The 16,571-nt window shown below is 43.2% G+C and overlaps 1 protein-coding gene across 1 annotated transcript in view; it reads left to right on the top strand.

The window, feature by feature from the left end:
- The window catches only part of CFAP52 (cilia and flagella associated protein 52), a 25,816-nt gene continuing 9,245 nt past the window's right edge, over positions 1–16,571 (top strand). Inside the window, exons 1-10 of the mRNA XM_061391044.1 lie at positions 1–222; positions 2,058–2,257; positions 2,646–2,782; positions 6,231–6,359; positions 7,170–7,269; positions 8,140–8,256; positions 10,490–10,590; positions 11,109–11,279; positions 14,180–14,328; positions 16,205–16,350. Coding sequence (XP_061247028.1) covers positions 141–222; positions 2,058–2,257; positions 2,646–2,782; positions 6,231–6,359; positions 7,170–7,269; positions 8,140–8,256; positions 10,490–10,590; positions 11,109–11,279; positions 14,180–14,328; positions 16,205–16,350 — 1,332 coding nt within the window. The 5' untranslated portion in view covers positions 1–140. The remainder of the gene's footprint in view (positions 223–2,057; positions 2,258–2,645; positions 2,783–6,230; positions 6,360–7,169; positions 7,270–8,139; positions 8,257–10,489; positions 10,591–11,108; positions 11,280–14,179; positions 14,329–16,204; positions 16,351–16,571) is intronic.

Raw genomic sequence — 16,571 nt, forward strand, 5'->3', positions numbered from 1 at the left:
CGAGGGCAAAAGGACTCGGACTCCGTAGGCCGGCTTTCAGCGCGACCGTGGATCTGACGCGCATGCGCAAGTCCGTTACCATAACGACCAGAAGACGCTGCACCTCTGTAGGCTGAGAGGAAAGTGAGCGGAGTCTCCAGATGATGGAGACCCAAACTTCGCCCAAGGATGAGGTGGCTGAGGCAGTGGAGCTGGAGCTTGAGGCCGTGATCGGATTCAATGGTGAGACCTCGAACGTGTCTGGGCTAGGTGGTTTAGGGACCCCAGGGACAATGTGGTGCAACCAGGGAGAGTGAGACACCAGGCGGCACCTGGAAGGCAGCTTGGGACACTGGCATGAGTCAAGCACTGGGGACCCAAACAGCCTCTCCTCCCCAAAGATCTTAGAGTCATGTCCTCGCTCCGGACCTTAAAGATTCGGGATGGGTTTTGCCAACATCTGAAAGGAACCAAATGCCCCCTTACTAGGCCATAAGGATAAAAAAGTGTGATCTGAAACCCTTCTCCCACTAGCCAGCTCTCCCCTGGCTCTAAGCCCCACACAGCCAGCAAAACTGTCTGCCCCTCAGTATTGGATTACAGAATATGTGTAGGTCCCTGGGACCAAGTAACCTCTAAAATCCCAGCTGATGTACTAATGAGAAGGGGCTGGAGGGAGTGGGGAACTTGTGTTTTGAGCACCACTTTAGGGGATGATTTGTCTTCTAACCAGAAGGAAGGTGAGGATTTCAGACCATGATGGACACCACGGGGAGCTGGACTGGAGAGGTGCTTTGGTCAGAGGGGCCTGGTTGTTCCACTCGAATCTGACTTATGACCACCTCCTGTTTGGAACATGAAGAGGGGAAACGCTGTTTGGGTTTTGAGAAGGATGCAAACAAGCAATGGATTGCATTTTAGAAAAAGCAAACTTTTAAAGAAAATGCATTGTGATGCCTGAAAGCTTTAAAAGTGTAGTAATGTAAACACAGAACAATCAATAACTAAAGCTTTAGCACATTCTAGGACTTGGCTCTTGAGCCTTCTCTTTGTTTTATGTTAACGGTCTCTGATAGAAATTGAGCACTTAGTACATCCTAATACTGGCCATCTTTAGAGCTGGTCACCAGATCATTGGTAAAGGAAGTGAGTGACCTGCTATGAGGGCAAAGGATCACACTGGTGACCAGTACAGAGCCCTGCTACTGAATTCAGTACTGTTCAATACTGTTTTGTAGCGCTCAGAGAGTATTGTCAGTTATATCTCAGTGTCTCCAATTATCTTGGCCTTTTAAAATTCAATAAAATTGAATTGTTTTTGCCTTCTTGGTTTTGTGACAATTTATATTCTTTCATACAGTCAAATATGCATTTATCTAAAATTACTGAATGCCAAGTAGTATGGTGGGCTTCCCAGGTGGCTCAGTGGTAAAGAACACGCCTGTCAATGCAGGAGACACCAGATGTGGGTCCCATCCTGGGTCAGGAAGATCCCCTGGAGGAAGAAATTGCAACCCACTCCAGTATTCTTGCCTGGATAATCCCACTGACAGAGGAGCCTGGCAGGCCTACAGTCCATGAGGTCGCAGAGTCGGACACGACTGAGCACACACGCACACATGTAAATAGTATACTATTCACTGAGAATATAGAGTAATACAGGGGGTAAATCCATAGTCATACTTAAGAACAAGAGCTTAGAAAAGTGGAAAAATACAGTGAAATCTAAGGAAAAATCAACCATTATTACTTGTCCCAAAGATATCTCTGTTAAACTTTGATATGATCCTTTCAAATGTACATTGACATAATTTTTTAATAAAAGTGGACTCATGCTGTATATATTATAACCAGACTTTTTTCTACCTCGGATGCCCTGAAAATCTTTCGTTAGCAGTGAATATACTCTATACCAGCCTTGTCAGTAGAGTAAAATTACCTAATACTGCCCAACCCCCAAACACACACACTTATTTTAGTTGAACTAAGGCTTATTTTAAAAGCCTTATGCTCAGTCTAAATAAAAGCAATTAGCCACTTCTGCCCTCGACTTTTATTATTTTCAACCTCTCTTTCAGGACATGTCCCCACTGGTCTAAAATGCCATCCTGACCAGGAGCATCTGGTCTACCCTCTGGGTTGCACCATCCTCATCCAGGCAATAAATACTCAGGAACAGAATTTCCTACACGGTCATGGCAACAACGTCTCCTGTGTGGCCATCTCCAAGAGTGGACTTTACATTGCGTCTGGACAAGTCACATTCATGGGCTTTAAGGTGAATACATTAAAACACCACCCACCGTGTATTGATTCAGAGGCGCCTCCCAAGAAAAACTGCCTCACTTCAGAGTAGCTCTGCACTGTCCTGTGTACACCCTGCCTCCTCTTCCCTTGGCCTCTCCTGGAACTCATTTTCGCTCTGTGAAGCTGAAAGTAAAGGCACCTGGTGGCTTTATACCCAGTGCAGCAGCTTGTGACTGGTAATACCTAGAAACAAAAGTCCCCGCTTACACCTGTTTCTGTTTTGTTGCTGTCATGTTCGGAAGACGTGCTCTAATTTCTAGAAAAGTGATGAATGATTATTTTTTCACACAGAGAGGTAGCTCTCTCCTCTGGTCCTTTCAAAGCCTGTCTATGGTCTGACAGTGTATTCTTGCCCCCAGGCAGATATCATTTTGTGGGATTATAAGAAAAGGGAGCTGATGGCTCGGCTGTCACTTCACAAGGGCAAAATTGAAGCTCTGGCCTTTTCACCAAATGATATGTACTTGGTATCACTAGGAGGCCCAGACGATGGAAGGTAATGAACTAAGCACACTTATTTCTTTTCTACTAGGCATATTTCTAGACGTGTTAACAACTGTCCCCTTTCTAACATTCTCTGTTTGCCTGTCTGTATTTGAGCATGTGTGATGTGAAAAGCTTATGAAGCTCATATGAATTTGGGAAATTATAAATTTTTGGTGAAAGAGTTCGAATTAAGCTGAAAAGACAGAAACAAATAACAAAGAAAATAATGTAACTATGAAAGTAAAGTACCTGCATATATATGTAGAACCAAGCAAAAACTGGGGGAAATGTCATTAAAAAAAATACATGTTAACTTTTAGTGGCCATTGATAATTTAAAATATTTATAGATTTTTAAAGACTTAAAGTGCTTATAGAGAGTTCCCCAATTGGTTGGGAAATTTATATGCCCTATATTAAGAAAAAGCACAGAATAAAGAATTCTACTTACATGAAACTTCATCTGTGTGAAAAGACTGCAAAGAAAAATAGTGAAAATTAAATATTCTGAAATGCTAAGAATCAAAAGAAAAAAATTAAAAAGCCCGTGAGGAAAATACCATAAGACGCTGATTCTCAAGCCTGGCAGTGCACTGAAATCCACTGGGAGCTTTAGAAGATTACTGGTGGTTGGCTCCACCTTCAGAGACTTTGATTAATTGGCCTCAGTTTTAGGAGTTCTAAAGATTTCCCATATGATCCTAATTTGCAGCTAAATCGAGAATCATTGCTGGAAAAGATGACATCATCCTTGTCATCATCATCTTCATCATCGACCATAGCTGGTTTTTTTTTTTTTTTTTTGAGCACTTACTACAGGTCAGATGTGTGCCAAGCATCTTAACTGCATTATCTCATTTAAGTCTCATGGCAACTCCACGAGGTGGAGCTCTTGGGGCTATATGACAGATGAACTTGAGTCACCAGCTGCTAAGTAGCAGAGCTGGGGGACAAACCCTGAAGTGTGACTTCAGAGGTGGCATTTTTAACTTCCCTAAGGCATGATCTTTGACCTCAAGGATCTCACGGTCAAGGTTAGTAGGGAGAGAATACATACAAACGAAATTGGGGGAAAAGTATTTCAAAGCATTATATTAGGAAGAACAATCAATGCAGTGCATATCCCTGTGTAAGTGCTAAAGGAACACCCAAGGCTTGTGTAGGACTTAACACTTCGGTGCACTTTTACAGATATTTTCTTGTTTGAGCTGCAAAGCTTAATTACAATGGAAATTTATATTCATGTGTAGTTATATATTGATAGTTCTCAGTATATAGCAAAGTAGTCACATGTCCCTGGCCCATCCCCATTTGACTGTTTTTTTCCTCAACAGAAATGCGTCCAGCAGTCTATTACTATTCTTAACTTACGGTAGTTGTTCTCAATCTTGGGTACACATTGAAATCTCCTGAGGAATCATTTTTGCCAAAATACTTCCCCAAGACATTGTTTACATGTCGTGTTGTGCAAGCTTTGCCACAATCAATTTTAGACCATTTTCAACCTCAAAAAGAAACCAGTGCTCATTAGCAGTCACTCCCCATTCCTGCTGTGTTAGTTCCTTCTGTGTAGCAAAGTGAGTCAGTTAAATGGAGACATATACCCATTCTTTTTTGGATTTCCTTCCCATTTAGGTCACCACAAGATCATTGAGTAGAAGTCCCTGTGCAATACAGTAGGTTCTCATTAGTTATCTATTTCATACATAGCAGTGGAGAAGGCAATGGCACCCCACTCCAGTACTCTTGCCTGGAAAATCCCATGGATGGAGGAGCCTGGTAGGCTACAGTCCATGGGGTCGCTAAGAGTCGGACACAACTGAGCGACTTCACTTTCACTTTTCACTTTCATGCATTGGAGAAGGACATGGCAACCCACTCCAGTGTTCTTGCCTGGAGAATCCCAGGGACGGCGGAGCCTGGTGGGCTGTCGTCTATGGGGTCACACAGAGTCGGACACGACTGAAGCGACTTAGCAGCAGTGTATATATGCCCTGGTTTGATTCTTGGGTCGGGAAGATCCCCTGGAGAAGGGTTAGGCTACCCGCTTCAGTATTCATGGGCTTCCCTGGTGACACAGATAGTAAAGAATCTGCCTGCAGTGTGGGATCCCTGGAGGAGGGCATGGCAACCCACTCCAGTATTCTTGCCTGCAGAGTCCCCATGGACAGAGAAGCCTGGCAGGCTAGCACAGCACAGGGTATGTGGAAAGACTGATGCTGGGAAAGACTGAAGGCAAAGTAGAAGGGAGCAGCAGAGGATGAGATCGTTAGGTAGCATGACTGACTCAATGGACATGAATTTGAGCAAACTCTGGGAGATGGTGGAGCACAGAGGAGCCTGGCAAGCTACACCCCATGGGGTTGCAAAGAATCGGACACGACTAAGAGACTGAACAACAACAGTGTAAATATTCAACGTCAGTCTCCCAGTCCATCCCACCTCTGCTTGTAACCGGAAGTTCATTCTCTACATCTGCGACTCTATTTCTGCTTTGCTTAGCAAATAAGTTCGTCTCTACCATTTTTCTAGGTTCCAAATATAAGCAATATTATACAATATTTTTCTCTTTCTGACTCACTTCACTCCGTATGACAATCTTTAGGTCCATCCACATCTCTGCAGTGATTCCAGGGTTTAACGTAATACCCTCTCCCCTGCATTCTTGATATCATTAACCAAGCACTATCAATTTAGGACTAAATTGTATGATTACACCCAGAAAGATGCCAAGGTAAGCTACAACATGTTTGTGTGTGTGCTCAGTCATGTCTGACTCTTTTGTGGCCCCAAGGACTGGGGCCTGCCAGGCTCCTCTGTCCATGGATTTCCCAGACAAGAATACTGGAGTGGGTTGCCACTTCCTACTCCAGGGAATCTTCCCGACTCAGGTATCAAACCTACATCTTCTGTGTTTCCTGCATTTGCTGCTCTTTACCACTGAGCCACCTGGGAAGCCCTGAGCTACAACAGAACTGCTCTTAGTGTGGTCCCCAGACCAAAGCACACCAGAGACTTTTTAGCAAAGCAGATTCTCAGACTCCACCCAGACCTACTGAATCAGAACGTCTGGGGGCAGGTCCTAGCACTTCCTGCTTTGGCAAGTCCTCCAGCTGAATCAGCTACATGGCATGGTGAAGTTTGAAAACATCCCTATGTCATTCTCTTTTATTGCTTCTAATTAACAATTTTTTTTTTTTTTGCTGGAGTATTTCCCCAAGGGAATTTTTTACAAGCGATAAATGAGTGGTAAACTTTTATGCCCTGCCTGTCTCAAAAATCTCTTTATTTTAGTAAGAGACTTAGCTGTCTGGGGGTTGGGGGGATGGTCAATATAATTCTTTCATTTCTTTGTGAGTAACCTCTTGTATTTCTTTCCTTCTAGAACGGCTAAAAGAGCCATTTCTTATTTTGAAAGCCCGTTTCCCCCTGATTCTCTTTGTCCTTTCGTCTGAGCAGTGTGGTAGTCTGGAGCATAGCCAAGAGAGAGGCCATCTGTGGCAGCCCCGCAGCCGGCCTCAATGTCGGGAACGCCACCACAGTCATCTTCTCCAAGTGCCGCGACGAGATGTTTGTCACTGCTGGAAAGTACGTGTCTGCTGTCAAGGTTTCTAGAACATGTAAATCACCCTATTCGCTTACAAAGAAAACACGGTCATTCCAATTATGGGGAATGTGGTTTTCATCCTGAAAAAAGAGATTCCATCATAATTTTCACACGAAAAATCCCAGCTGATGCTATCGGTAGAGAACCTACCTGCCAATGCAGGAGCGAGTTTTTAGCACACACGTAAAAATTATTTTGGCTGGAAGTCCTTTTAAATACAGTTATTTAATCATTCTGTGCTTCCTACTGAAAAAGTTCTGCTGATTGGCTAAATCCATTTCTGCCTCTGGTCTGCCTGTTACTGATAACACAATGCCCACAATCTGTGCTCACACTCAGGGCGTGTGTGCACACTCAGTAACTTAGTCATGTCCAACTCTTTGCAATACCATGGACTGTAGCCCACTAGGCTCCTCTGTCCATGAGATTTCCCACGCAAGGATACTGGAGTGGGTTGCCATTTCCTTCTCCAGGGGATCCTCCTAACCCAGAAAGAAAAAGTTACTGCTCTTCAATAAGATTTCTGGTTTGGTACCCATCTATACTGGATTCTCTGTGACAATTCCAACTTCAGGAATTCATTATACCAAATCAAATGAGAAAGCCTGCAGATGCTAGTACTTCGGCATCCAAATGACGACTGTATCTTGGGGAGACCACCAGGCCATAACAAATCCTCAAAAATACCTAGTTCTCTTCCTTTCAGCTTCTCCTTCAAAAGACTGCAGAAAACAGAGAAGAGATGAAGGATTTATTAAATGGGTCTCCAGTTGATTGTTTCTTTTCTCTAGCGGGACAATTCGAGTATGGGAACTGGATCTCCCAAACAGAAAGATCTGGCCAACTGAGTGCCAAACAGGACAGATGAAAAGAATAGTCATGAGCATCTCAGTAAGAATTACTCTGTTATTTTATGTAAATATTAGTACAAGTCCTTGTTAATAGTACTGAGCAAGACAGGGGTATGTGTGTGTGTGTATATGTGCATGTGTGTAAGTACATGTTCTTTGGGCTGGGGGTGGGGAGGGGAGCCCTGGACATGGAGGGCACTGCCTGGGGAGGCACAGGTGAGGGAGTCTCACTTCAGGAGCTCCCGTGGGAAGCTGGACAGGCTGCCTAGACACAGCTCTGGGGGAATCTGTTTCAGTGGACCTGAACTGCCATCAGACCCCAGGAATCTGCCTCACCTGGTGGGAAGCAGGGTAGCCAGGAGGTGCTCAAGGCCCACAGCACCTCCTGTTGCCACTCATGTTATTTCTGCACAAGAAATAAAGTTTCTAACAATGAAACTCCTTGTTGAAATGCAGTCTCCTCCACAAAGAGGGATTATTCATGTGTCTTTAATGTGGATTCAGATATTCATGCATATAACCCCATTCTCCACTCGTTTTATGAATGTAGACTTTGGGAAATAGGAAATAAAGCAAATACATATTCTCTCTGGAGGAGCACACCTTCACCCTAGGAGCCCTTCGGAGATGCCTCAGGGAGTGCATGCTAATAGCAGACACAAGTCCATTTCAGTGAAATTCACGCTGATTGGAGTCCGATGTTTCATACAGTTCTGAATTTGGCCCTGATTCTGCTCCCCTTGAAGGTGTTCTTACCCATCTTCGAGTCTGAGGAGACAGAAGTCACCTCAAGGACTTTTGGAGGTCTTCATAGGGTTCAGAGAAAACTCATCCCCTCCCTGATCAGGGGCTCCTGGGCATCAACTGGGCAAACCAGGTCTTCAGGTTTCCTTGTCTCTCTCATCCCCAGATGGCTAATGACGATAGCTTTTTCTACCTTGGCACCACCACTGGAGATATTTTAAAAATGAACCCCAGGACAAAGCTGCTGGCAGACACAGGGCCTGCAAAGGACAAGTTCAGTCTGGTAAGTAGAGACCATCAAAGTCTGCTTGCCCTGCTGTTTTCTAGTGATTTCCTCCTGCCACTGTTAGCACAGACTTCCATCAAGGGTTGTGGGGAGAAACAACACGTCTATGGTGCACCCAAGGCCACACTGCAATTTGCAATGTTCATTGACTAGTTCGATCAAACCCTCATCACTGGTGTATATTCAGGATATCCCAGGTGTCCTCAATTAGGGGTCAGAATCACACTTTTTTTTTTTTTTTGCATCTTCAAAGCTCAAGGCCTGTGGCTTTGTGATTTGTAATCACATCCATTCCAGCATTTGGGCAGTCCAGTTGCCATGTGTAAGTGACATGTGCTCTTTGATTTACAAGACTATCTGTCATTTTTTTCTAATCTAATAACTAGATCTTAAACTTTAGCCTCAGCTGACATTTTAAGTCATGAGCAAGATGTAGAAATTGTTCATTGTTTATATTTGCAGAATTCCTAACAATTCAGGTTAAAAGTCCAATAAGAGACTTTGATCTCCAAACCAAAATAAAAAGCCTACCATCAAAGGGTAATTGGACAGAATAAGTGCTGTTATTTCCAGTGCCCCCAGAAAGTTACAGGGCTGTTTCTACTAAACTTTGGATTTCAAAGCTTCTTTCAGGTTCTGCACCTATCTATCTCATGTCTGATAATGGAACAGATGGTTCAAGCTTAGATAATTTTCCACTTAGCTGATGGTCCCAAGAAGCTTTGAAATATTGCACCGTGTTCCTGGGAAGGTGTTAGAGTTTTCTAAGTCACATAACCACTTATTATTCAGCTTTTAAGAATGGGAGAAAGCTACAGTATAGGTAGAGTCGAGTCTAGCAATAAGCAGAGTCTAGGAGAAGGCAATGGCAACCCACTCCAGTACTCTTGCCTGGAAAATCCCATAGACGGAGGGGCCTGGTGGGCTGCAGTCCATGGGGTCGCTAGGAGTAGGACACGACTGAGCGACTTCATTTTATTTTTTTACTTTCATGCGTTGGAGAAGGAAATGGTGACCTACTCCAGTGTTCTTGCCTGGAGAATCCCAGGGACGGGGGAGCCTGGTGGGCTGCCGTCTCTGGGGTCGCACAGAGTCGGACACAACTGAAGCGACTTAGCGGCAGCATAGGCACAGGCCAAATCAGTGTTTTTCAAATGATTTTTAGGAGAGGGATTCCAATATATTCAACAGATGAAACCAAATCAGATCAGGCTGAAGGAGGGCAAGGTTGAGAGTCCTGCCAATTCTGACTCTGAAAGGCTCCATGGGTGAAAATTCTGACCTGGATATTTTTGCTGAGTACTTGGAATGTCAGTGCTTCTCCAGAAAAGATGCTGACTGTCTCAGTGTTCTTCAAACCTGTGGCACTTAAGTTTCCCCCATGGATGCTTTAGTGCTTAATTCAGGTGTAAAGGTAAATTACATAATATAAAGCAATGTTTCCAAGATGCCCGTTACACAAGTGGAAAGATATCATTCTTTCAGGGCAAAGGGATTGGAGGTATTTGTTTGAATATCAAGACAGTGGGTTTGAATATCAAGTAATTCTTCATCTTTCTAACCATAGAGCCAACTTTTTTTTTTAATTTAGATTTTTGTTTTTTATTGAAGTATTCAGTTGGCCAAAAAGTTCATTTGGGTTTTCCATACATCTCACAGAAAACCCCAAATGAACTTTATGGACAAACCAATATAATTAACTTACAATATGTAGAGCAAGGGGGCTTCCCTGGTTGCTCAGTGGTAAAAAATCTGCCTGCCAAGTAGGAGAGATGGGTTCAATCAGTGGGTCAGGAAGATTCCTCTGGAGGAGGAAATGGCAACTCACTCCAGTATTTCTTGCCTGGAAAATTCCATGGACAGAGGAATCTGGCAAGTTGCAGTCTACGAAGCCACAAAGAGTCACTGAGCATACATGCACACATACATATACATATATGCCCTTTCTTTTGGATTTCCTTCCTATTTGGGTCAGCACAGAGCACTGAGTTCCCTGAGCTCTATACTAGGTTCTCATAAGTTGTCTATTTTATACATAGTATCAATAGTGTATGTGTGTCATACAGAGTAAAGTTAAGTCAGAAAAACAAAAATCGTGTATTAATAGATACATGTGGAATTGAGAAAAATGGGACAGTTGATCTTATTTGCAAAGCAAAAATAGAGATGCATAGATTCCTAATGATGAAACCATTTAGCTTTTTTCCCTTAATGTTCTCTCTCCCTCTAGGGAGTGTCAGCTATCTGTTGCCTGAAGATGGGGGGTTTGTTGGTAGGCTCTGGAGATGGATTGCTGGTCTTCTGTAAAAGCCCCAGCTACAAACCTATCAAGTAAGTTACCCCACAGGGTTTGGATGAGGAGACACCCTCTAGAGAGAGGTTTGCTTAGTCGGCAACTAAATGATGTGGACAAAGTGATATTTGGTTTAAAACAAATCTCATCTTGCTATTAAAATGAGTAGCTGGAAACACAGCAGATGGTGGTTTTTGCCAATGAAAAGATTCCACTTGTTAGACATGGAGTGAATGAAGTGTTTTTTGGCCATGGTCATTTTTACCCATTTATTTGCCTGGAATGTTCCCTGTATCTAAATCCTACTTGTGTTCCACCACCCATTTAGAGGGACATCTCACTGTAAACTTCCTTGATTATCATAAACCATGTGGGCCTCCCCCTTTGCTGACCATGGGCACTTGATATTCTAACTCCTGCCTTTCCAACCGTGTGATCTCCTTGAAGGCAGGACTCAGGTTCTTATACCTAATATGTATCCTCTATAATGCTTCAGACAGTTAATAAATGCTCATCAATTGAGTAAATCTTCTTCACCTTTTGCTTCTCCTTAAAGGAAAATCCAGTTACAAGGTGGAATCACCTCTATCACACTTCGAGGGGAAGGACACCAGTTCTTTGTAGGAACAGAAGAATCACACATTTATCGTGTCAATTTCACTAATTTCAAAGAGACTCTCATCACAACTTGTCACTTTGAATCTGTTGAGGACATTGTCTTCCCATTGTAAGTAGAAGAGTAAAAAAGTGATAAGAATGTAGAGATTTGATGCCATGTGCAAGGAAATTTCATTTTATTAACACATTTTTCACCTACTAACCTAATCAATCATGATAAATCATAATGTAATTTACATTATGTTTATGTGTGGTGTGTCTCACCACAGCAAAGATTTGAAACAGCAGACCAGTGTTACAGCTTGGTTACAACTCAGAGTTTTATTCAGCAAGCAAAGGATAGTACATCTTCAAAGCGTGAGGGTGGGCCGACCCCAAAGGAGAGGCCTCAATCCTTGGCTTCCTCCATTTATTCATTTGTCTCCTCCCTGCTGAGCCTGCCCTATGCAATTGCGCTAGCCAAGAAGGGGGTGTGTTTGTTTCATCTGAAGTTCTCACTCCAGTCCATGGATTTTCTTTTGTTCTATTTTCAAGGTCTTTTCCCTTTCTTTGTCTTTTAGCCACCACCCTTTTGGACTCCTTTTTGCTACTCTAACTACCTAACAATAATAAATTATTATTTTTTTCTCCATGAATTTTTCTATTGTAGTGAATTATGTTAATAGATTTTCTTTGGCTTTTACCAAGCAGCTACATTCATTTTATAATTCAAATTTGGGCCTCTTTGGAATGTTGGCTTTTCTAGTAAATTCATCATGGAAAGGGTGAACAGACTGGAAAAACTTTCCTGTTTTCCACTGCTGTCTGGAGCACAACTTAGTAATGCCTTTTTTCAAACATCTTTCAGGTCGTTTGTTTGCACCTCTTGTGTCTTCCAGATTTGGCTTGCCTGATGGCAGTGGCCGTAAGATTAAGAGTTCCTCTGAACCTAGTTGCTATATATATTGGTAAATCTCTCACAAGACAGTGAAACATATAACCATGAGCAGTTTTAATGTCAAACAGAGCTGCCATCAGAGTCTGTCATTATTTGATTATGAAATCTATTTGTCTTTGGCGAGATTTGTCCCATAAAGTTGGTCACAGTTTTTGCTCTGAACTTCTTCAGTAATTCATTTGAATTTATAAAACTCAAGATCATTGTTGTATAGGCAGCAAGGCTCTTTGAAAACTTGGTCCTTGAGGTCACCAAATGTAGTTTTGGTTTCCTGAGCCTTTGTGATTAGGTCCCTCCTATTTCTAAAAGTGAAAATGGCTGGTGCCTCCCATCAGGCGAATTCTTATTTGAAAATTGGTCATTTCCTTTCTGTGTCACTTTTCCTGTCTTTTTCTAAGGAGCTTGGTAGAATCAATCTGTAAAATATTTGGTCCTGGTGTCTTCTGTAAGGGTAAGTTTTTAAATGTCTTTTCAATTTCTATGCAGTCTTTAATCTAATCAGGTTTGGTACCCCTTTCTTTTTTTTTTAATAGCTCTATTGAAATATAATTTACATATCATAAAATTCACCCTCTATACAATTCAATGGCTTTCTTAGGGGTATATTTACAGAGTTTTGCAACCATTATCATAATCAATTTTAGAACATTTTATATCCCCCTAAAGAAACATCCTAGCAGTCACTTTAAGTCTCTAAGGTTCAGCTTTCAGCCACCCAAACTAAGCACAGTTGGTTAATGTAGTCAGTTAAAAAAGCTCTCAGATTCATCCATATAGTGCTGACCTCAAAAAGAGAATCTTAAAATTTTTTAAAAAGAAAGAAAAAAATAGAATTTGAAAAAGAAAAGTAGTGTCCTCTCTGGTCTCTGCCTCCTGTTTTTTTTTTTTTTTTTCCTCTCGAGGTTTCCTGCACCCCCCATGTGTAGAATTCAACTGGCACACAGGAATTGGGGCAGTTTTTAATAATCAGAATTTAGGTCTTCCTCTTATGATTCTCTTGCTGCCAGGGTTTTCCCTTTAAATTCCAGATGAATTTTCCAGCCCCTTACTCTGATGGCCGGCACCTTTAGTCAGTGAGGCTGTGATTTTTCTGCTACTTTTTTTCTGTGGTCACCATACCTAGGGAGTTTGGGGCATCTCTGGTTAGAAAATCGCACAGTAATGATTCTTAACCCTTTCTAGTTGCACTTAAAAAAAAGGTATTTATTTGTTTTTTTGGCTGTGCCAGGTCTTAGTTGATCTTTGTTGCTGCGTTCAGGATTTTTCTTTTTTTTTTTTAGTTGTGACATGTGGGATCTAGTTCCCTGACCAAGGACTGAACCCAGGCCCCCTGCATTTGGAGTATGGAGTCTTAGCCACTGAACCACCAGGAAAGTCCCCCAGTTACACTTTCACAAGAGCAAGCTCTTCTTGATTTCTATTTTAAAATATTTTCAGTGTCTTCGGGATTTGGCAGCCTTGTTATTGTGTTCATTTTATCTGGGTTTTATAATTGTTACTTGTGAGAAGGTTTGTGTGACGATTTCACTGCTCCAAAACATGGTATTTTATTTACTAATTGTGGCCAAGCAGTGCGCCTTGTGGGATCTTAGTTCCCCAGCCAGGGACTGAACCTGGGCCCCCAGCAGTGAAAGCTCCCAGTCCTAGTAACTGGGCCACCAAGGAACTCCCCATCAAATGCCATTCTGCACAAGGAATCTGTAAGGCCATTAAGCCTGAGACAATAGGCATCTAAAAGCATCCTGGTGGCTTCCCTGGTGGCTCAGATGGTAAAGAATCTGCCTGCAATGTGGGAGACCAGGGTTCGATCCCTGGATTGGGAAGATACTGTGGAGAAGGAAATGGCAACCCACTCCAGTATTCTTGCCTGGATAATCCCATAGGCAGATTAACCTGGCGGGCTACAGTCCATGGGGTTGCAAAGAGTCGGACACAACTGTGCAATTAACACTTTCAAAAAGCATCCTTCCCTACATCCTCAAGAAGCCCGTTTTAGCGTCAAACCTGCATCTGAGAAACACTGTGCGTCTTGTGCAGCTGCATGTCTCACTCCCCTGGTGGCTTCTCTGCAGCGGCACCGCTGAGCTCTTCGCCACCTGCGCCAAGAAGGACATCCGAGTGTGGCACACGCTGACCAACAGGGAGCTGCTGCGGATCACCGTGCCCAATATGACCTGCCATGGCATCGATTTCATGCGGGACGGCAAGAGCATCATTTCCGGTAAGGTCGGAGTAGCAGGTTTGACTTCCGGTTCCGGCTGTGGCTTTGGTTCTTGCTAGTCTTTTCCTACCAGGCTCCATGTGAGGATGAACTGGCGTGGCCTCCCACGGTCCACTTGCTTTTCATCTAGCCTGTTTTTGGAATTCCCTTCCAGGCTAGGATTCTTTCTGAGCTAGGAATTACCAAACAGCAATTTCTCTTCCCCCACATTGCTTCATATAGCATGTTGCTTTCTCTCTGGCCAGGAAAATTCAGTTTTCACCTCACAGGGTGGATTTGAGGCCTTAGCGAGTCCAGGATTCTTGTGTGAAAACCCTTTTTTGTTGCTCAAGAGATTAAAAACCTGACTTTAAGTTATAGCTCCAAGGGAATTTATTTTTAATTCAGTTGATTATATCGTGCCAAAATATTTTAACATGAATTATAGACACCATGATATTCTATTTCTGAAGACTTCAGTATGCATCTCTGAAGATATTTTCCTATAAAATAATAATTTCTTAATATCATATATGTTCAATCCATGTATAAATTTCCCCAACGATCAAAAGTGAATTACTGGTTCACATCAATGAAAAGTCAAGTGAGTCTTTCAGCTCAGTTCAGTCGCTCAGTCGTGTCCGACTCTGCAACCCCATGAATTGCAGCACGCCAGGCCTCCCTGTCCATCACCAACTCCGGGAGTTTAGCAGCAGGTATTAAAATGGTGATATCAGGGGAATTCTCTGGAAGCCCAGCTGTTAGGACTACATATTCCCACTGCAGAAGACACCGGTTCGATCCCTGGTCAGGGAACTAAGATTGCATGTGCCTGGATGCAGCCAAAACAATCGTTATAATAATATAAAATGATGATATCAGGAACCATCTCACTGCCCTCTCTTCTTGGCTTTGTCTCCTTGTGCTGCTTCTACCTTGGGGCATGTTTTCTCCACACAGTGGTCCCCAGGAGCTCTTGGCTTGCATTACACTTAGAGCTAACTAATCCTAGGGTCAAAAATCTTGGCATCATCATCACTTCTCTTTTTGTCTTATACCAAAACCCCATTTCTCCTGCTCCAATGGCTCCCTCTTCAGAGTATATCCAAGATTCCATGCATCTTATCATCTCCACCCTCATCTCAGTCACTACCACCATCTCTCTCCTAGATTATTCTGGTAGCTTCCTACCAGGACTCCTTGCTTCTGCCCTCACCTGTCACCTTTCTTCCACGATCTGCTCTCAACACAGAAGCCAGGAAATTCTTTAATTTGTAAGACTATGCCATTTCTAGTACTCAAAGGTATTTTTCCTTTTTAAGACTTTTTTTTTTTTTTGATGCGGGCCATTTTTAAAGTCTTTATTGAATTTGTTACAATATTGCTTCTGTTTTATGTTTTGGTTTTTGGCTGGGAGGCATGTGGGATCTTGATGTTAGCTCCACAATGAGGGATTGAACCTGCACCCCCTGCACTGGGAGGCAAAGCCTTAACCACTAGACGGCCAGGGAAGTCCCCAGGGCTGACATGCTTTTAAACAGAACTCTTCTGGAAGCTGACTTCTGATCCCTGGTTGACATCCCAGTTGCAATATCAACCATCTAGTTGACTGTGCAAGTTTTACAGCTCATGGGAGAGGTGGGGGATGGCCTCCCCAACTAATGTCTCCTGGGTTGGGGTACACCAGGAGGCAGGCTTAGCTAAGGCGAGCCGTTCATTTCCTTTGGGAGGTGTGACCAGTTTGGGGAATCAGGGAAAAGGGGGCTGTGATTCCTGGCAGTGGGTGGGGGACTGGCCTCTTCCCTCTATCACCACCGCTGTCCCCTCACATCCTGTCTCTCACTTAGGATTTAGAGTATGCTCATCCTGCCTGCCTTCTCTTTCCCTTTCATGCCAGCGTGGGACGATGGTAGAATCCGAGCCTTTGCCCCGGAGACAGGCCGACTGATGTACGTTATTAACAATGCACACAGGATTGGCGTGACCGCCATCGCCACCACCAGCGACTGTAAAAGGGTCATCAGCGGCGGAGGAGAAGGGGAGGTACTGTTCTCCAGGGCTGAATCTTTTAAAAATAGTCACATATTCAGAGCAAATGCCCCATTTGTTATTGTTCTTCAGTCAGAAAATCGTGTCTGATTCTTCGTGACCCCATGGACTGCAGCACGCTAGGCTTTCCTGTCCCTCACCATCTCCTGGAGTTTGCCCAAGTTCATGTCCATTGAATCAGTGATGCTATCCAACCATATCATCCTCTGTTGCCC

This window comes from Bos javanicus, chromosome 19 (genome assembly GCF_032452875.1).
Source record: "Bos javanicus breed banteng chromosome 19, ARS-OSU_banteng_1.0, whole genome shotgun sequence".
Classification (NCBI taxonomy): domain Eukaryota; kingdom Metazoa; phylum Chordata; class Mammalia; order Artiodactyla; family Bovidae; genus Bos; species Bos javanicus.